Source organism: Vulpes vulpes, chromosome 8 (genome assembly GCF_048418805.1).
Source record: "Vulpes vulpes isolate BD-2025 chromosome 8, VulVul3, whole genome shotgun sequence".
In the NCBI taxonomy this organism is placed as follows: domain Eukaryota; kingdom Metazoa; phylum Chordata; class Mammalia; order Carnivora; family Canidae; genus Vulpes; species Vulpes vulpes.
The window spans coordinates 75,460,516-75,481,577 of record NC_132787.1 but is presented as its reverse complement, the minus strand read 5'-3'; the positions used below and the strand labels follow the sequence as shown (position 1 = coordinate 75,481,577).

General features: G+C 43.4%; 1 protein-coding gene across 2 annotated transcripts in view; it reads left to right on the top strand.

Annotated features, from left to right (window-relative positions):
• The first annotated feature begins 828 nt into the window (after positions 1–828).
• The window catches only part of MERTK (MER proto-oncogene, tyrosine kinase), a 115,852-nt gene continuing 95,618 nt past the window's right edge, over positions 829–21,062 (top strand). Inside the window, exon 1 of one of the 2 annotated variants that reach the window (XR_012003137.1) lies at positions 829–1,099. Coding sequence is in view for 1 of the 2 variants with exons in the window: in XM_025994356.2 (XP_025850141.2) it covers positions 1,039–1,099 (61 nt within the window). In the remaining variant the exon portion in view is untranslated. The remainder of the gene's footprint in view (positions 1,100–21,062) is intronic. The other variant, XM_025994356.2, reaches the window with a different exon arrangement.

The following is a 21,062-nucleotide window of genomic DNA, read 5'->3' as shown; positions in this document are numbered from 1 at the left end:
ATTGGATGGAGCCACCAACAGGTTCCACTCTCAGCGCTGCTTAAGATTCTCTCTGCCCTCTCCTGCCACCCTCTCCCAAATCCATCCATCCATCCATCTTTAAAAATAAAATAACCCTAAGAATGTTTCCTTTAAGAAAATATGTAAGTTACTGTTGCAATTGTCAGTAAAAGTGGCTTCGCTTTCTTTTATGATGAACTTTCTTCGCAGCTGCCCTCCTGGCTCCTCCACTCTTCATAGCTTCAGGGGGTGCCTTTGCACTTGCTGGTCGCAGCATTGTGGATGTTCATCTCCCTGCCTTAGTGTCACCGCTCTTTGACTCCTCACGGGGGCGCAGCAAAAAGTTCTCCCCCTGGAGGCAGAGCGCTCCCCGACGCCGCGGGGCCGGGCCTCACACCTTTGGCCAGGTACCCAGGGGGCGCTCGGCGGGAAGCGGTGCCACGGTGGCCTTCGCCTCTGGGAACGTTGCTGCCAGGGTTTTCTGGGTCGTGTACGTCTGGATTTGGGGGTCGCTGCGGCTTCAAGGTGCTGGACCCTCCTCTTGGGCGTGACGAGGCCTCGGAAGCCCTCCACTTCCCTCCAACTTTCTCCCTCTCTGTGTCTCTCCCACCCACACGTGTCGGACTCCGGGCGGGCGCACAGGCTGGGGCTCTTTCCCCTCCTCACCTCCGGCCGCCCCTCGCCTCCTTGTCTCTCCACCCCCGCCCCCGCCCCCGCCCCCGCCCCCCATCCCGGGCCGCTCGGGCTCGCCCAGGGCCCGCCCCTCCCCGCCCCTGCCGTCCAGCCCAGTCCCCTTCCTTCCCCTTGGCGGCCCGCCTCCCCACCCCAACTGGCTCGGGTCCGCGCGGACTCGGCCCCCGGCCCGCCCCTTCCAGCCCTAGGCGCCTCCTGCCCGCGGCTTGGCGCCGCCACTTGGGCGCCAGCTGCCCGGAGGCCGGCCCTGGGCCACCACGCTGGCGCGCTCGCCCCGGGACGGGGCAGGGTTGGGACGTCCCTCTGCCGTCGATCCGAGACAGTTTCCAGACCCGCGGCCCCGGAATGGGGCGGGCCCTGCTGCCGCTCCTGCTGTGGTTCTTCCTCCGCGCGCTCCGGAGCGGAGGTGAGTGGCGATGGGGGCCGGGGGCTCGCGCCTCGGAGCTCCGGGGACGGTGCGCGCCCGCGGGGGCACATTTGCAAGCACCTCCGCACGCGCCGCGGTGCCAGGGCGTGCAGCGCGGGCGCCCCCACCGCCGCTGACCCGGCGCCCGGGATGGGTCGTGGGTGCGCGTCCCGGTGAAGACCCGCAGGGGTGGGCGCCGAGAGCTCCCCTTTACCGCAGAGGAGGAGATCGAGCTCCGCCCGCTGCAGGTCCCCAAGTTTTCGATCCAGAGGAATTTTGTCGCAGGTCTGGTCTGGAAGGCGCTGAAAACTTTCCTCCAGACATCGCTGCTTGGTTGGACCCCGGCTCTGGGCAGTCGTTCCGGGAGCCTCGGGCCCCATCTCCCGAGGGACCGGTGCCGGGAGACCAGCAAGCTGGGGAGTGGGGGTCACATTCCTGGTGCTGCGATCGACCGAAGACGGGGATCTGCCCCCCTGTCTGCTCCCCCTGGGTCCTTAAGGGCAATGTTAGCCCCTCTTTGTAGGGATCCCCTGTGAGTGTGGGGACCTTGGACAAAGGGAAGCATTCTTTTAACCCTTGTTATTGCTGCTAGGTTTGTCCCGATTCTGTTACATTCCAATAAAGTTCTAGACTGATAGACGCAAGGCAAGGCGGCTTCCTTTCTGCATCAACAGCCTGTTTGGAGGCTAAGTGATTCACAAGGTAAAAGTTTGGTCGCTGTTGCATTTCTTGAGGAAGCTGGGAGAAGCTTAACCAGGTGTTGCCAAAAAGAAAAATAAATTGGTGTGTGTGGGGGGGGGGGGGGGGAGGGGTATTTTAAATAAACACATCCCTGGCATTTTTCCTTAGTTAAAAGTTTTCTATTTCCATTCAGCATGTGTTTTGTTTTGTTTTGTTTTTGTCTCTTTTGATCATAAACATGGCTGAATAGCGTTTACCTAATTACAGTCACAGATATTTGTTAAGAATACCTGGAAAGTTCAATTTATAGTTAAGCAATTAAAATATTTTCTTTCTTTCTCTCTTTTTTTTTAATGTTTTCCTTTGAGGATTTCCTTTGAAAGCTTAGTCACTCAAATAAAAAATTCTTAAGCAGCGCACATTAAGTTGCATATGCAATTTATAATTTGGGGGCACATAGCAATTTGAAGCAAACATCAAAAGCCAAAACCAATCAAAGAAGTTAAACAGTTCTGTTCTCCACCCCCACCAAACCCTAAAGAATTCCTTGGCATTTCTGCCAGATTTATTTTTCATAATCTGCTGCAAATCTGTTCTATTTTGCTATTAGTGAAGACTGACCATAAATAGTCTTGGAGGGTAGTGAATGTGGTTAAAATTATGGGAAAAGCAACAGAAATGATAGTTTGATGCTTCTGAGATATTTTTAAATGGTGTATTTCTCCAGAATTTTTAAAAACCATAATTAAAAACCTTTTGCAGCAATTAGCTTTAGTCAAATAATCAATCATAAAAGTTCTGCTAAAACCCACCCAGCAGGAAGAATGAAAAATTTTTCTAGTTTTTCTTCTACTTTTTACTTTCTTTTCTTTTTTTTTTTTTTTTTTAGAGAGTGAGCTAGGGGGAGGGCAGAGGGAGAAGGAGAATTTTTTTTTTTTTAAGATTTTATTTATTTATTTGAGAGAGAGAACATGAAAGGAGGGAGGGTCAGAGAAAGAAGCAGACTCCCCACTCAGCGGGAAGCCTGATGTGGGACTCAATTTTAGGATTCCAGGATCATGACCTGAACCCAAGGCAGATGCTTAACCAATTGGTCCACCCAGGTGCCCCGAGGAGAGAATCTTAAGCAGCCTCCATACCCACCCTGATGCAGGGCTCCATCTCAGGACCCCGAAATCATAGACCTAAGCCAAAATTGAGAGTCGACTCCTTAACTGAATGAGCCACCCAGGTACCCTACCTTTTGCTTTTTATCTTGAATTTACCAGTAAGGTGTCTGACAATGTTATATCTTACCTTTTGAAAGCTTAAAGGATGGGATTCTCACTGGCAGAATTAGAACAGAAGTAAGAATGCTATGGGTAGAGACTAAAAATGGAAATTAGACTTTTTGTCCAGTTTTAAAATTTTAGAGAGAGGGAAAGAGAGAGAAAGAGGGACACAGTGAGGGATGTGTGTGTATACAATGGAGAGGAATGGATAAATAATTAAAATTTACATATCACTTTAACCTAGGGACTCCTCCCACCCCTGCCGAATACATATACATATATGTGGACACACAAATACCATCCCACAAACACACACACACAGAGAACTGAAAATGCTGAACCAAGGGTATCAAGCTTTCCAATCCGTCCTTTCTGCTCAGTCTCTGGATGGGGGAGCCAGTGAGCAGCGAAACCAGGCAAAGGGTGGATCTCAAGAGGACCAGGGAGAGAATAGAGGAAGAGAAATACGAAAATGGATAGAAGTGAAGGATCTAACCCATGATGAAGCAGTACGTGTAGCTAAACTCAATCCTTTGAACAAATTAGGCTTTTAAAACCCTTCAACGTTAGCATTTCCCTCCCAAGTTGATGCCTTAACCCGCGTTATAATGTATTATAAACATTCTCCTGGAGAGAACTTTAAGTTGTCCTGTTGTTTACAGGCTTGATGACAATGGCCTCAAATGCTTTTTGGAAGTAAGCAGGGCACACTTTAAAAATAAATACTTTATAAAGGCATTCTGATCTGCTTTTTTTCAAAGTGATGACTGGAACACAGATATGTTTAAAATTCACAATAATTATGTTTTTCAATTTGATTTTTAGAAATAATTTCCAGATAATCTGAAGAGCAGGGCCAGTGAGTTACCAGTCAGAGCTGGTTTTGAACAAGTTGAATCTTTAGATGCCCTGACTCAGGAACATGCTGCTGAGTAGAAAAGCTGAGCCAGGATATTAGTCCTCCCCACCTGCAAATGAACGCATATGTGTAACCGCTGCTTACTGCATAATTGCCAGAATGAAATCGTGAAGATGAATTGGACTGTGTTGTCCCCTTGTTTAAAATTCTCCAGCAGCTCCCCATTCCTCCCATGGTTTGCAAGGGCGTGAAGAGCCTCCCACTCCCTTTGCCCCATTTCCATTTGTTCTAATGTTCACACTGCTCCAGCCACAAGTGTCTTTCTAGCACTTTTGCAGTGGATGTTCCGTCTGGCTGGAATCTTTTCCCCAGGATCTCTGCATGCTGGCTCCTTGGGTTTTAGCTCAGATGTCCTAGAGGAGGCCTTCCCTCACTCCCACCTCAGCCAGAGTTACACACACATACACACACTTTCCACTGAATTTAAATTACTGATAACACTTTTCACTACCTGATGGTGAGATGGCACAGTGCTTCACCCATTTCAGAAGCTCAGTGAGTATTTGTGGAGTGTACTAAAGGACCAAGCCTCTGTAGATCTCACCATGTGCTCCTCCTGCTACTCTGCTCTTGCTGGCTCACCCAGAAACAGAATGCAGAAGCTCCCCATGCCCTTGTGCTTGGGGCTTCGTTGATAAAAATAATCTTATATTTTGCTGTGATGCCAGAGTGATTGTATTACTAGGTAACTTAGGACATCGAAAGAAGATAGATTTTTGGGCTATATTAATCCAATATAGCAATGTTGACATTTTATATTTTCTTAACTGTTCTAGGTGGGTGAGTGGGAAGCCAAAAACTAATTTTTCACGTTAAAAATAGTGTTAGCAGCTCCTTCCCAGAGGCAGGTTGCCTGATATCCAGCTTGTAACCCTGAGTGCCTTGACTTTGGCCCATTTTCACTAGTTTAATCTTTTTTTTTTTTTTTTTAAGATTTATTTATTTAACAGAGAGAGAGTGTGCCAGAGAGCACAAGCAGGGAGAAGCAGGCAGAGGGAGAAGCAGGCTCCTCCCTGAGCAGAGAGCCCAATGCAAGGCTCTATCCCGGAACCCTGGGATCATGACCCGAGCTGAAGGCAGAAGTTTAACCTTAAGACTCAGCCAGTCAAAAAAAAAAAAAAAAAGACGCAGCCAGTCAGGCGCCTATTTAAAAAAAAAAAAAATTATGATTTTCTTTTCTTGTGTGTGTTTTTAAAATTTTAAAATCAATTAGTTAACATATAACGTATTATTGGTTTCAGAGGTAGAGGTCAGTGATTTATCAGTCTTATAGATCACCCAGGGCTCATTACATCATATACCCTCCTTAATGCCCATCACCCAGTTACCCTGAACCCCCCATCTTCCTCCCCGCCAGTAACCTTCAGTTTGTTTCCCATGATTAAGAGTTTTTTTTTTTTTTTTTAATTTTTTTTTTTTTTTTTTTTTTTTTTTTTTTATGATAGTCACATAGAGAGAGAGAGAGGCAGAGACACAGGCAGAGGGAGAAGCAGGCTCCATGCACCGGGAGCCTGACGTGGGATTCGATCCCGGGTCTCCAGGATCGCGCCCTGGGCCAAAGGCAGGCGCCAAACCGCTGCGCCACCCAGGGATCCCTGATTAAGAGTTTCTTATGGTTTGTCTCCCACTTTGATTTTCGTCGTTTTATTTTTCCTCTCTTCCCCTATGATCTCTATTTTGTTCTTTAATTCTACATATCAGTGAGATCATAGGATAATTGTCTTTCTCTGATTGACTAATTTCACTTAGCATAATACCCACTAGTTCCATGCACATTGTTGCACATGGTGTCACTAGTTTAATCTTAACCGAAAGCCCATGGCTCTGGGTTGGTATGAGTCTCAGCAGGAGGTTAATGATTATTAAAAAACCAGGAAAAAGCAGGTTCACCACATGAGCTTCTTGGGACTGGTATGAAAATGTTAACAGGCAGGCTGGGTAGGCAGCAAGCCTGGCTTCATGTCCTACCTGGTGGGCTCCTGGGGAGCCCTGGGGGCCGTGGGTAACTCAAGACCTCAGTTTCCTGTCTGGTACCGTGGATCTCTTCCCTAGTCACAGAACCAGCAGGAGGATGCAGTGAGCTAAGGACACATGGTAAATGCTCCAAAAATATTAGCCATCACTGCCGATGCTTTGCCTCCATTCTTCTGAGCTCAAAATCGGGGTAATGTTTTTTTTCCTAGACAAAAGGTGTTGCGGGGAAAGCTTCTTCTTTACTCTCTGAAATGTACCAAAGGTGCGACCTGAAATATGAAAACAGAGCTGTGGGCCACCCTCCACCGGTCAGAGCAGTTTAGGGAAGGAGCTGTGCTTGTCGTCCTAGAGACCTAGAGCGTCCAGGTCCTTGTCATTGCTCTTTAGGGCTTTGTTCATAGTACTGCTTGCAAAACCCGTGCTTGTCACTTGTAGCCTATCTGAGGAGGCAGGGCCTGCCCTGCTGCCACTCCCCACCCCTCCCCCTGCCCTGCTTCCTTCACTTATTGAGTTCGGACTTAACATAGTACAGGAATAGCTTCCCGTCATGTGCCTCTCAGGAAGGTATAAAAATGAAGTCCAATTCCTGCTCAACTTTTCCCACATAATGCTACTCCAAAGTGGGTGTGGTTTGTTTTTATTTTTGCATTTGTTTTGGTTTGGTTGGTTTTAAATGTAAACATCCAGATAATCCCTTTCCTTTTTATCCGCTAAAACTCTGTTTTCCAAGTGAAGCCTTCTGGCTGCAGTGGATACAAAATGAGGCTTTGTTTCTTAGATTAACTGTGTACGTGTGTGAGTGTGTGCATGTGTGGGTGGTCCTTGAGCAAATGGAACTACGAGGAGCTCCAGATGTACTCCTGGCTCCTAGGCACTTCCTATTGGGTGACAGGTATGGACCAGCGCCCAGGTACCCTGAGGAAAGCCCTCTGGCTCCTCTGCCTCCTACAAACTCCCATTTGCTAACCTCAGATTGAGAAGTAACTTATTCTGTCTGTTTACCCCTCTTCTAGTCCTTCTGCCTCCAGCTGAAGGCTGAAAATGCAGCCTGTCAGCGGTTGAAAATTTCATTAGGATCTGTGGGCTCCTCTTGGAGAGCAGAAGTACTGCCAGCACCTGCCAGTCCGGCACCTTCTCCCTCGCAGGCCTCAGTTTTCTTTGGCTGAATTGCAGCTATTGAATTGTATAAAAGATTCTTTTTTGTTGTTTATTTATTTATTTATTACGATTTTATTTATTGGGTGCCTAGGTGGCTCAATAGTTGAGTGTCTTCCTTCAGCTCAGGGCATGATCCCAGGGTTCTGGGTTTGAGTTCTGCATCAGGCTCTCCGCAGGGAGCCTGCTTCTCCCTCTGCCTATGTCTCTGCCTCTCCCTGTGTGTGTCTCATGAATAAATAAATAAAATCTTAAAAGAAAAAGATTTTATTTATTTATTTGACAGAGAGAGCACAAGCAGGGGAGTGGCAGGCAGAGGTAACGAGAGAAGTAGGCTCCCTGCAGAGCTCGATTTCAGGACCTTGGGATCATGACCTGAGCTGAAGGGAGACACTTAACCAACTGATCCATCCAGGTGCCCCTATAAAGATTTTTAACCCCAGCAAGGCCCAGGTCTTCCTCAGTCTTGTGAGACCTCTCAGCTAGGCTGCAGCGGCAGGTGGAGCAGCTAGACAGCCTGCCTTCTTAGCAGTGTTGCTGTTCTCATTCTCAGGGCCTCTGTCAGGCTGCAGGATCCAGCGGGTGTGACCTGCTAGGGAAGCCCTACACTGCCTCGTCCAGGTCACCTCCTTAGTTCCTGGTGTTTTATTTTTTATTTTTTTGAAGATTTTATTTATTTATTTGAGAGAGAGAGAGAGTGAGAGCACACAGATCAGAAGGAGAAGACTCCCTGCTGAGCAAGGAACCCAATGAAGGACTCGATCCCAGTACCCTTGGGATCATGACTGAGCCAAAGGCAGACTCCTAATGACTGAGCCACCCACGCGCCCCAGTTCATGGTGCCTTAAAGTAATAAATGAAGAAAGTTTGATTATTTCTTATATACATTTCATAGAGAAACTTGCTCAGTTCTTTCACTTAATGGTAAAATGGATTTTCCATGAGTCTTGGGGATAGTTGGGGAGGAGCAGAGCAGGACAGAGAAAGAGACAGAGGGGACAGATGTTGACTTTTTGTTTGGACCAAGATCTTATAGAAATTTTATACCAAAAATTAAGAATGTTTGAGAGACTTATGCTTGGAGAAAACCCATTTCATTTCTTCTCAATTTATAGACTTTCATGGAAGCAAATTCTATGCTCCTATGTCTCCTTATACCCAGTCATTAATGGTGTCTTCTGGATATTTTTCAGTCTCTTCCTTCAAAGATACTGTCTGGCGTCTGTGGGGTGAGCCAGAGCCCCAGCCAGATCTGATCATCATGGTGTTAGCACCCTACCGTAGCTCGCTTAGGAGGGGGCCCACCCTTAGGACCTAGGTCTCAGGTTGGCATTTGACAATCAGGCAAATGCTCTGGGACAGATCCCTTTTTGTATAATCTGCTCTTCTGGGGGCGGGGGCCGGGGGAGCTCCGGTTACCTCAGCATTCAGAACAGTAAACATCTTAGAGTCTGCTTTAGCTGTGTTCTTGCCTCTCATTAGACACACAAAGGAAAGCCTTGTTTATCTTGGAGAAGCGATTGTTTTGCTATTTTAAGCTTTAGGGCTTGTTCAAGCTACTAACAGTAGACTGGCCTCATTATGGTTTTTGAAAATGATTTTTTTTTTTTTACAAGTTGGAACAAGCTGTCTTAATGGAGAATATTAGAACATGGACTCAAACTTGCTGAAAGTTGTTTTCTATCCCTGCCCTGCTTAGTGAATGCACAGTGAGGTGATAAATATTCATGGGATCCCAAGTGCCGCCTGTTTTGGGGGCTGGTTTTCCACTTGTTGCAGTCCATGGCAGGCTGCCTCCACACAGGAAGTGAAACCAGCCCTTAAGCCTTTTTGCAATTCTGGCTCAGGATTTGAAGATTTGTTGATGAAAACAATGTTCTTTGAAAGTTTTGGAGCAAGGAAAAGAGGAAGCTCATTAGATTTTAGCATTGCATCTTAAGCATTAGTTGAAAAATATAACCACTTTGGGAGTCCAGAGATATAAGTTCTCATCCCAGCTTTGGTATTAACTTGCAGGGATACCTGGAATATGGTGTTCCACCTTTCTGAAACTCCAGATCCCCACCACTCCAGATCAGATGGAAGGGTGGATAGGTGATTCTGGGGCACCTTCTGGGCAGAAAACAGATTCTGTCTGAAGGGGAGAGGCATGATGGAACGCTTTCTCACTGCAGTTCCAGACACACTCCCTTAGCTCGAGTGTGAGCCTCCCAGCTATGCACCAGACTCTGGCTGTGGGTGTCCTCAGGCATCAGCCTAGAAACAGGCCAGAGGCACTAAGGCATCTTTCTTAAAAATGAGTCATGCCATTGGGTTCTTTACTGTGGGCAGCTGCCGTTCCCTGCCGCCTGGGCCATTTGTGCCTCCATGAAATAGCCCTTCCAGCTACACAAATGTGTGTTTCTGAGACCTGCCCAAACAAATTATGGCTTCTTACTGTCCAATCTGCAGGGAGCATGGACTCTCGGATTCTGGAAGACCTGGGGATGCTTATGTAGTCTTTCTGGGCTGGGCAGAGTAGAGCACGGTCTCCCAGGGTGCACAGCAGAAATCCCAGCATTCAGGGGGAATTTTATCATTTTTATTTTATTTTTATTTTTATTTTTTTTGAATTTTATCATTTTTAAAAGTCTATTCATATATGATGTAATTTTATATTACAATCACAATATTTTATAATGTGAGTTATAGGATGTAAATCTCCTAAGCATTGTGGCTAGGATGCCAAGGAAAAAGTCTGCTAGGAAGCTTTTTCAAAATACAGAAGCACAGGCCCCACCTAGGACCCATGGAACCAATCTTTAGGGTGCAACCCTGACCAGCAGGAGTCTGAGTCATTCCGTGCACATCTCTTGTTACACTCTACCAATGCAATGTGTCTGATTCTTCTGCTTGGGTTCCCCTGGCCATACTGATGGGGGAACACAGGGCTAGCTGAGGACAAGGTACGAGCTTGGGATAGCACATTGGCAAGTCCTTGAAACAGGGAGAGTGACATTCCTCTACAGACTCAACTCCCTCGATGTTCATGCTTTGCTAAGGGCAGAAGGCAATCTTAGCCCGGCCCCCAGGATCTGGTAAGTCTACTTTAACATATTCCTTTAGACATTTCCTTTTATCTCTAACCCCCCAAGATATGTGTTGGCAATCATCCTCCAAGCACATGGCCCACCGATACACATCTGAAGGGTCATGACTCAGGTTTTATTAGACGGTAAAAAGTGACCTTTCCCAACAATACCTAGCCCCCTCAAGGTCCTGGAAAACTTGTTTCCAAAATTCCTTAGCAAGTACACTGTCCTCAAACCCTTCCCAACTCCCAGGTATATAATCAGCCACCCCTCACAGGCCCGGGGCAGCCGCTCTTCCTGCCCATGGGTCCTGTCCCCGTACTTTAATAAAACATCCATTTTGCACCAAAGACATCTCAAGAATTCTTTCTTGGTCGTTGGCTCTGGACCTCACCTATATTCCAAAACTTCATCAATCCCAGGCTGCAGGGAAGAGTGACCAATCAAATGTGGTAACAAGGCAGGTTGCTCCCTGAATGAGATCAGGTCCCATTTGTAGGAAAAGGGGGACTGAGCATTGAGCAGGATGCTACAGCTGCTGCTATACACATGTGATAAAATTTTATGTAAATAGTGTGTTTGCTTTCAGCTTGCTCTCTCATTCTGTGTTAAGTTTGCTAGGCTCGTCTGGGTTAAACCGTGTTGCCCTAGTTTATTTATCTTCATAGGCAAATATGTGGATGTACTGTAGTTTATTTATCTGGTCTCCTTTTATTGGGCACTTAGAGTTTTCTAAATTTTTCTGTTACAGGCAGTTTTGCTGATGTAGAAATGTTGAAGTTTGCAGTACAGTTGAGAAAGAATTCTTGAGACGTCTTTAGTGCAAAAAGGTGGTTTTATTAAAGCATGAGGACGGGACCTGGGAGCAGAAAGAGCTGCACTGGAATCATGAGGAGTGATTGTGCACTTTCAAGTTGGGAGGGGGTTAGGGACAGCACAGGCCTCCCAGGTATTTTGGAAACTAGGTTTCCAGGACCTTAAGGAGGCTAGCTATTGTTAGGAAAGGGTCATGTATTACTGTTTACTGAAAACCTCAGTCATGAGACCCTTCGGATGTATGTCAGTGGGTGGTATGCTTGCAGGATGACTGACAACATATATCTTGGGGTAGAGACAAGTTTCCAAAGGAATTTTCATAAAGTAGACTCAAAGGATCCTGGGGGAGTCAGGACAATGTCAAGCCAAGATTGCCTTTTGCCAAAGCGTCAACATCAGGCAGCTGAGCTCCCTGAGGAAGGGCCCTCTGCTTGTTTTAAGGACATGTCAGTAGGCTGTAAGTACTGAGGAAATATTTTTTCTTTTGCCTTTGTTTCCCACATCATTGCCATGAGCATTCTTGTTTGTAATCTTTCCCTTTTTTTTTTTTAAATTTTTAAATTTTTATTTATTTATGATAGTCACAGAGAGAGAGAGAGGCAGAGACACAGGCGGAGGGAGAAGCAGGCTCCATGCACTGGGAGCCTGATGTGGGATTCGATCTCAGGTCTCCAGGATCGCGCCCTGGGCCAAAGGCAGGCGCCAAACCGCTGCGCCACCCAGGGATCCCTGTAATCTTTCCCTTATAGAGATTTATTTGCTATAATAAAATGCACAGATTTTAAGGGTCGAGTTTGATGAGTTTTGACAAATAGGTGTCAAAACCACTACTCAAGTTAAGATGGCCATCAACTTGCATGTGTGTCTCACTGTGGGTGGACATGTATGAGTCTTTAAGGGTAGAATTGCTAAGTTGTAGGTTGTATTGCAATTTCAGCCTCATCAAAAATTGCCAAACTGACATTAGAGTAGAGAAAAGCGTTCATACTGTACATCTTCTAGGTACATTATTGCCATGCAAGATCTCAACTGAGGCATACCTCAAGTATACTCTAGATAGGTCTGGTAATGCTGCTCAGGACTGGTTGTAGGCAGTGTGCAAAGCAGGCTAGACCATCTAAGCAGCATCCACTGGCCTTCCAGCCTCACCACCCAGAGCCGCCCCCCTGAATGTCCCACCCGCCCCTTGCCTGACACAAAGCACACTGGAGCCCCGTTCTGCCAGCCCTCAGAACTAACCTCAAGTAGAGGCTTAGGAGCTAGGGCCTGAATGTGACTGGAGAGGCGAGGGTGAGTGTGACTGGGAGGAGTCCCTTCACTCCTTCCCGCCTGTGATGATCTGTGCAAGTTGCTTAGCACCTGTGAGCCTCAGGCTCCTCACTAGAACTAGGCGCAATGATACTCCCTGCCTAGGATCAGAGATTGTGCAGGTAGAAAGGCTGGCAGAGTGTGAGCGCAGGCAAATAATACAGATGCTATGGCTTTTGCCTTAAACATAGTTGGATTTTTAAAATAACACTTAAAAAAAAAGACTATTTATTCATGAGAATACACACACACACACACACACACACACAGGCAGAGACACAGAGGCAGAGGGAGAAGCAGGCTCCATGCAGGGAGCCGGACGTGGGACTCGATCCTGGGTCTCCAAGATCACGCCCTGGGCTGAAGGCGGCGCTAAACCACTGAGCCACCCGGGCTGCCCTAAGATAACACTTCTGAGATAATTTTAGATTCTCATGCTGTTTCTAATAAATAATATGGAGAAGCCCCTGTGTATCTTTCCCCTAGTTTCCGTCAAAGGGTAATATCTTAGGAAACTGTAGTACAGTATGGCAGCCAGATACTGACATGGATACCTCCACCAACACAGGGTTCCCTCATGGTGCCCTTTCAGAGCCTACTCCTATCCCTCTGCCCTCTCACCTCCTTAACCCCTGGCAATCACTAATCGGTTTTCCATTTCTGTAACTTTGTCATTTCAAAAATGCTATATAAATGGAATAATACTGTATTTTCCATTTGCTGCCATGACAAATTACCACCAATTTAGTTGCTCAAAACAACAAAATATCCTGTCTTACAGTTCAGTAAGTCGGAAGTCTGACATGGGTTTCACTGGGGCTAAAATCAGGGTGACAGGGCTCCTGAGTGGTTCAGTGGCTGAGTGTCTGCCTTTGGCTCAGTCGTGATCCTGGGGTCCTGGGATCAAGTCCCACATCGGGCTTCCCACAGGGAGTCTGCTTCTCCCTCCACCTATGTCTCTGCCTCTCTGTCTCTCATGAATAAATAAATAAAATCGTTAAAAAATCAAATCAGGGTGACAGCGGGCATCCTTCCTTTCTGCGACTTGTAGGGAGAGTCTGTGTCGTTGCCGTTTCTAACTTTAGAGGCCATCCATAGTCCTTGACTACTGGCCCCTTTCTCCATCCTCAAAGCCAGCAAGCATGGATTGTGTCCTTCTGGCATTTTAACACTGACACTAGTTCTTCTGCCTCCTTTTCTACTTGTGTGGGCCCTTGAGATTACGCATTCCTGACAGCATTTGGTGATACCACTGTTGTTCATCGTAGCCATCCTGACAGGTATGAAGTGATACCACACTGTGGTTTTAATTTGAATTTCCCTGATGGTTTACGGTGTTGAACACATTTTCATGTGCATATTTGTCATCCATATATACTCTTTGGTGAAACATTTCTTCATGTTTTTGCCCTTTTCTAATTGGGTTGTTGGTTTCTTACTGAGTTTTGAGGGTTCTTTAATAATCTAGATACTAGTGCTTTGTCAGATAGGTGGTTTGCAAATAACTTCTCCAAGTCTGTGGTTTTGGGGTTTTTTCCTTCTTAATGGGGTCTTTTGTAAAGCAGACATTTTTAGTTTTGATGAAATTCAATCAATCAAATTTTATTTTTATGAATCATACTTTTCAGTGGCAAGACTCTTTGCCTAGCTCTAGATATTGAAGATTTTCTTTTTTTTCCTAAAAGTTTTATAGTTTTACATTTATATTTATATCTGTAACCCATGTTTAGTTAATTTTTGAATAAAGTGTAAGACTTAGGTCAAGTTTAATTTTTTTTGTCTTAGAATATCCACTTGTTTTAGCATCATTTGTTTAAAAAGCTATCTTTCCTTCATTGAATTGCTTTTGACTTTTGCCAAAAAGTGTGGATCTGTTTCTAGTTCCCTTTGTTCCAATGATCTGTCTGTACCTCTGCCAATACTATCCAGTTTGATTATTGCGCTATGTAATAAGTTTCAAAACTGGGGAGACTGATTCTTCCTATTTTATTCTTCTTTTTTCAAAATTGTTTTAGCTATTCTAGATCCTTTGCTTTTCCACACAAATTTTAGAAGTATATTGTTTTTATCTACAAAAAAATCTTCCTAGTATTTTAGGAAATTGTATGTTAAATCTGTATGTGCTTTTTCTCTGACATCAAATATATAGTTTCGACAACAGCAAATTCTCCATTCTCCGACCTCAGCTGGGCATCTACAATTCAATTCAGTTCTGATACTAACTACCTAGAGTTAGTGTAGACCTCACAGGTTAGGGGTTCAATTTCATAAGACTGCTATGCACTTCACACACCAGCTCAAATCAAGTGTCCAGACTACCCACACTTCTGTCCAGCTGACCACAAATTCAGGGGTGCCCATGCCATCCTTTCCCCTTCAGGTTTGGTAGTTCACTAGACCAGGAAAGCACTATTGTTACAATTACAGCTTTATTATAAATGATACCTCTCAGGAATAGCCAAATGAAAGAGATATATAGGGGAAGAGGTTCAGAGCCTCCATGCCTTCTTTGGGTGTACCACCCTCCCAGCACATTGATGTGTTTACTAACCCAGAAGGTCCCCAAACCTTGTTTGGGATTTTTACATAGGGTTTTATTACATGAGCATGATTGTTTTTTTTTTTTAATTTTTTTTTTAATTTTTATTTATTTATGATAGTCACAGAGAGAGAGAGAGAGAGAGAGAGAGAGAGAGAGGCAGAGACACAGGCAGAGGGAGAAGCAGGCTCCATGCACCGGGAGCCGATGTGGGATTCGATCCCGGGTCTCCAGGAGAGCGCCCTGGGCCAAAGGCAAGCGCCAAACCACTGCGCCACCCAGGGATCCCCGCATGATTGTTTTTTAAATCATTGGCCATTAGTGACTAAACTCAATTTCCAGCCCCTCCCTCCTACCTTGAGGTTGGGTGTGGGTCAGAATATTCTAACCCTCTAAATCCCATGTTTTTCTGATGACCAGCTCCATCCTGAAGCATTCAGAGGCCCCAACCTAAGTCATCTCATTAGCATGAACTCAGACGTGTTACAAAGGTGCTCTCACTCAGGAAATTTTTTTTTTTTTAAGATTTTATTTATTCATGAGAGACACAGAGAGAGTGAGAGGCAGAGACACAGGCAGAGCGAGAAGCAGGTTCCATGCAGGGAGCCCGATGTGGGACTCAATCCCTGGTCTCCAGGATCACGCCCTGGGCTAAAGGCAGGCACTAAACCACTGAGCCACCCGGCTGCCCTCACTCTGGGGCAATTCTGGGGATTTTAGGAGCTCTGTGCCAGGAACTGGGGACAAGGACCAGTTAAATGTATTTTTATTATACTACAATCTGTATATCACTTTGAGGAGAATCTATTCATACTCCATTTATTTAGATCTTCTTTTATTTAGCCTATCAGTGCTTTGTAGTTTTCAGGATATGATTTCTGTATGTGCTTTGTTAGATTTTTACCTAAGTATTTCATTATTTGGGAGTGATTATAAATGGTATTATATTTTTAATTTTGATGTTTATATATTCATGACTTAGTATATAGAAATAAAATAACTTTTGTATATTTATCTTGTATTCTGTGACCTTGATGAAATCGGTTATTAGTTCTAAGGATATTTTTTATGGATTCTGTGGAATTTGCTATGTAGACTGTCGTATCTGTAAATAGTGACTGTTTTATTTCTTCCTTTCTGATGCTTTTTTATTTCTTTTTCTTGCTTTACTGAATTGGCTAGAACTTTGAGTACTATGTTGACTAAGACTGTGGAATACAGGAACACCTGGATGGCTCATTTGGTTAAGCATCCAACTCTTGATCTCAGCTCAGGGCTTGATTTCAGGGTGGTGAGTTCTAGCCTTGTGTTGGGTTCCATGCTGAGCATGGAATCTACTTAAAAACAAATTAAGAATGGGGAAAGCAGACATTTTTGCTTTGTTTTTAATCTAAGAGGAAAAGAATGAACCTTTTTTTACCACAAAATAAAATGATAGCTATTGGTTTTTTGTAGATGCTCAAGTTGAGCAAGCTCTCTTCTCTTCCTATTTTCTTAAAAACTGTGGATGGTTGTTGGACTTTGTTAAATGATTGATCTGATTATATGACTGTTTTTTTCTTTAGCCTGTTAATATGGTGGATGACATTGATTGATTTTCATATATTGAACCAACTTTCTATCTATGGAATAAATTCCACTTGATCTTGGTATATAATTCTCTTTATATATTCTGAATTCCATTTGCTGATATTTTGTTAAGGAGCTTTTGCATCTATATTCATGAAGGAAATTGATCTCTACTTTTTTTCTGTACTGTGTTTGTTGTCTAGTTTTGGTATCAGGACAACACCAGTTTTGTAAAATATATTGGCTTTTGTCCTCTCCTCTTCTAGTTTCTGGAAGATACTATGCATTTGGTGTAATTATCCAGTGAAACCATTTGGGCCTGGAAATTTGTTTTGGGGGGAATTTTTTAGACTATGAATTTAATATTCTTTATAGTTATAGGTATATTCAAATTATCTGTTTCATATTGGATGAGTTGTAGTAGTTTGTTTCTTTCGTGGATTTAGTCCATTTCCTTTATACTGTCAAAATTGTGTGTAGAGTTCTTCATAGCATTTTAATTATTACCCTTTTGATATCTGTACAGTGAATAGTAATATTTCGTGTTTCATTCCTGATATTACTGATTTGTGTCTTTTTTTCTTTGTAGTCTTGCTAGAGATTTGTCAATTTCATTGGTCTTTTTTTTTTAAAGATTTGTTTATTTATTTATTTATGATAGACACAGAGAGAGAGAGAGAGAGAGACAGAGACAGAGACAGAGACACAGGAGGAGGGAGAAGCAGGCTCCATGCTGAGAGCCTGATGTGGGACTCATGATACTGGGACTCCAGGATCATGCCCCAGGCCAAAGGCAGGTGCTAAACCGCTGAGCCACCCAGGGATCCCCCCCTTCATTGGTCTTTTTAAACCAGTTCTTTGTTTCACTGATTTTCTCTGTTGCTTTTCTTTTTTGCAATTTCATTTCTTATAAATATATTATTTTTTGTTTTGCTCTCCTTTGTCTGTGTTCTGAGCTTAGGTTACTGAATAAATTTTCCCCTCAGCACTGTATTATGTCACACAACTTTTGATATATCTTCATTTTCATTCAGTTCTATATTTTTTTTTTATTTCCCTTGAGACATCCTCTTTGATCCAGGAATTATATAGAAGTTTAGTTTGCAAGTATTTGCAGAATTTCCTATTACTTTTCTGTTATTTCTAATTATTTCCATTGTGGTCAGAGAACACAAACTGTGTGATTTTAATTCTTTTAAATTTATTGAGAGTTGCTTTATGGCCCAGGGTATGGTTTATCTTGGTTTATATCCCATCGTCATTTGGAAAGAATGTGGATTCTGGTGTCGTTGGGTGGAATGTTCTATAAATGTGGACTAGATTCTTTCCACTGGCAGTGTCACCAAGTTCTTCTATAGCTGTATTTTTTTGCCTCATTTCTCTGGAGAGAAAGAGAGGTGGTGAAATCTCCAACTACAAGTATTGATTTATTTCTCCTTTCAGTTATATCAGTTTTTGCTTCACATATTTTGCAGCTCTTTGCTTTGGTACACATTCGTTTAAGACTGCTATGTCTTGGTAGATTGAGTCTTTTATCATTATATAATTTGCCTTTCTGTCTCTGGTAATTTTCTTTGCTTTGAATTCTACTTTATCTGATATCAGTGTAGCTATCCTGCTTTCTTTTGATTAATGGTTGCATGATGTATCATTTTCTGTCTTCTGCATTCAACTTGCCTGTATCATTATACTTGCCATGGATTTCTTATAAACAGCAGACAGCTGAGTAATGTGGTTTTTCAAAAAATTTTATCCATTTATTAGAGAGAGAGAGAGAGAGAACAAGCTGGAAGAAGAGGGGCAGAGGGCAAGGGAGAAGCAAACTCCCCACTGAGCAGGGAGCCCAATGCAGGGTTCTATCCCAGGACCCTAAGATCATGACCCAAGCTGAAGGTAGATGCTTAGCTGACTGAGCCACCCGGCATCCCTGGGTAATTTTTTAATCAACTGTGCCAATCTTGGCCTTTTAATATACTTAGATCTTTTACATTTAACATAATTATTGATATTGATATTATTAGGCATTGCTGTTTCACCAGTTCAAGGTAATTATAAAATCCCTATCTCCTTTTAAGTTTCTTTACTACTCTCTTTAAAACATAATTATCTTAAATATTTCTTCTTCATATATAGAACTATAGCAGAATAGCAGACGGTGTTCTAATTTTTCTTCAACTATCAGGCATAATTTAGAAAACTCAAGAGGAGGAAAGTCTATTGTATTAACCAATATTTTTGCTTTCTGTGTTTTTCCCTCCCTTCCAATGATTCAGGTTTCCTTCTTTTATTCTTTTCCTTCTGTTCAGAGAATTTTCTCTAGCTATTTTTTAAGAGTATGTCTGCTGATGACAAATTCTTACTTTTCTTTCATCTGGAATATTTTGGTTTCCCCCTCATTTCTGACAAATTCTAAGTTGAGAGTTCTTTTCTTTTAGCACTTATGCAATGTGCCACTTCCTTCTGTCCTCCATGGTTCCTGATGTGAAGTATACTGCCATTTGGATTGTTTTTCCCCTCTAGGTCAGGCATCATCTCTCTCTCTCAATGCTTTGAAAAAAAGTCTTCTTTGTTTTTACTATTCAAAAGTTTGACTATGATGTATCTTGGTGTGGATATTTTTTGGGTTTATCCTATGTTAGGTTCACTCAGATGTTTGATTTGTAAATTTATATTTTTCTCAGGTTTGGGAAGTTTTCAGCATTATTTCTTCAAGTGCTTTTTCAATCTTGCTCTCTTCTTTCTTCTCTCCTTTTGGGACTCTGTTAATACAAATGTTAGATCTTTGGTAATAGTCCCATAGGTTCCAGAATCTGTTCATTTTTTTCTTAGTCTCTTTTCTCTCTGTTGTTCAGTTTGGATAATTTTTTATGCTTCTGTCTTCCAATTCACTGATTCTCTTTTTTCTTCTTTAACAAAGACCCCTCCCTTCTGTTATTGAGCCTACCCATTGAGTTTTTTATTTTGGTTATTGTATTTTAAAGTTCAAAAAGTTGCATTTTAAAAAATCTATATATTTGATTTCTTTACTGTGACTTTATATTTCTTTGCTGTGGCTTTCCATTTTTTCATGTGTTTCATGTTCATACTTGCTCATTGAAATATTTTTATGATTCTTTTTTTAAAGCCTTTTTCAGGGACACCTGGGTGGCTCAGTGGTTGGGTGTCTGCCTTCGGCTCAGGTTGTGATCCCAGGATCCAGGATTGAGTCCCACATTGGACTCCTGTTTCTCCCTCTGCCTGTGTCTCTGCCTCTCTTTCTCCATATCTTTCATAATAAATAAATACAAATCTTAAAAAAAAAAACAAAAAAACCTTTTTCAGATAATTCTTTTTCACTTGGTGTTGGTATTTCATTCAGTTTGAGATCAAATTTTTTATTGAAACCTGACCTATGGGGTATTGTGTTATGAGACTCTGGCTCTTATTTTGTATCATTTATTATACTGGGTTTCCTCTCAACTGTTCTGGCTGGCTGGGGAACTATGCTGCCTCTTCACTGCCTGCTGGGGGTAGAATTCTGTTTTCCCTTCAGCCTCCATTGTCATCTGAGTGTGAGCTACTGCTGGTCAGAGGTGGGATGGGAGTTCTGGCTGTCCATTAGGTTTGCACTGATACCTCCTATCTGGAAGAGGCCTTATTACTTCCTAACTGTTCCCCACTTTACCTCCACTGATCCTAGGGGAAGAGGAGAGATGCCTTGCTGGCATCAGTGAATAGCCCGACTCTCTACTGGGCCTTCTCTGATACCACCCCAGTGGGGATGGGGAGGGATGCCTCGTTAATGCCGGATAGGAGTGGAAATCCAGGCTTCCCACATGGTTTTTACTAACATAATCCAGTGAGGCCCAGCTTTCTACTTGGCCCTCTCTGATACCACCCGATGGAATAGTTGTGGCACCTCTTTTCAACCCAATAAGGGTGGAGGTCTAGGCTCCCCACTTGACCTTTGCTGGCATGGGTGGAGGTGGGACCATATTTTTTTCTGGGTGGTTTACCTGGAGGAAAATAGTTTATTGTCTAAAAGCCTTTTGTCTTGATGGACTCTCCCTTTCTTGGTCTTTTGACTGGGGAAAAAATGGGTTTTTGTTGGGGTTTTGTGTTGGTGTTTGTTTTGTTTTTAGTAGTGGTCTTTGCCTGGTAACATTTCCAAATTGAGACATATGGAGCCGAAGGAAAACCCAGGTAATTCATCATGATGGTGCCTAGCATCCTGAAGTCCCCAGTTCAGATGCCTTCTCTCCACTTTTCAGAGTAGTTGTTGTTTGTTTGTTTAATGTTTGTTTCTGTTGTTTTTACTGTACTCAGTAGGAAGTATAGGGAAAAGTATATCTGTTTTTGGACAGCATTCTCTGCCCACTGCCTTTAGAAAAGACTTTGGCAAACTATTCTTGTTAGATGTTTGATGTTCCAGAAATAGTCACATTTTAAAAGGAAGTAATTTTTTCTTTAGAAGAATGGCTTTTTATTTTTTTTAAAGATGTTATTTATTTATTTGAGAGAGAGAACACGTGTGTGCAAGTGGGAGGAGGGGCCGGGGGAGACGAAGAGAGAGAATCCCAGGTAGAATCCAAGCTTCTGCAGAGCCCAACATGGGGCTGATCCCACTCCCTCTCCCCCAGATCACCACCCTAGCCAAAAGTCAAAAGTCTGACACTCAGCT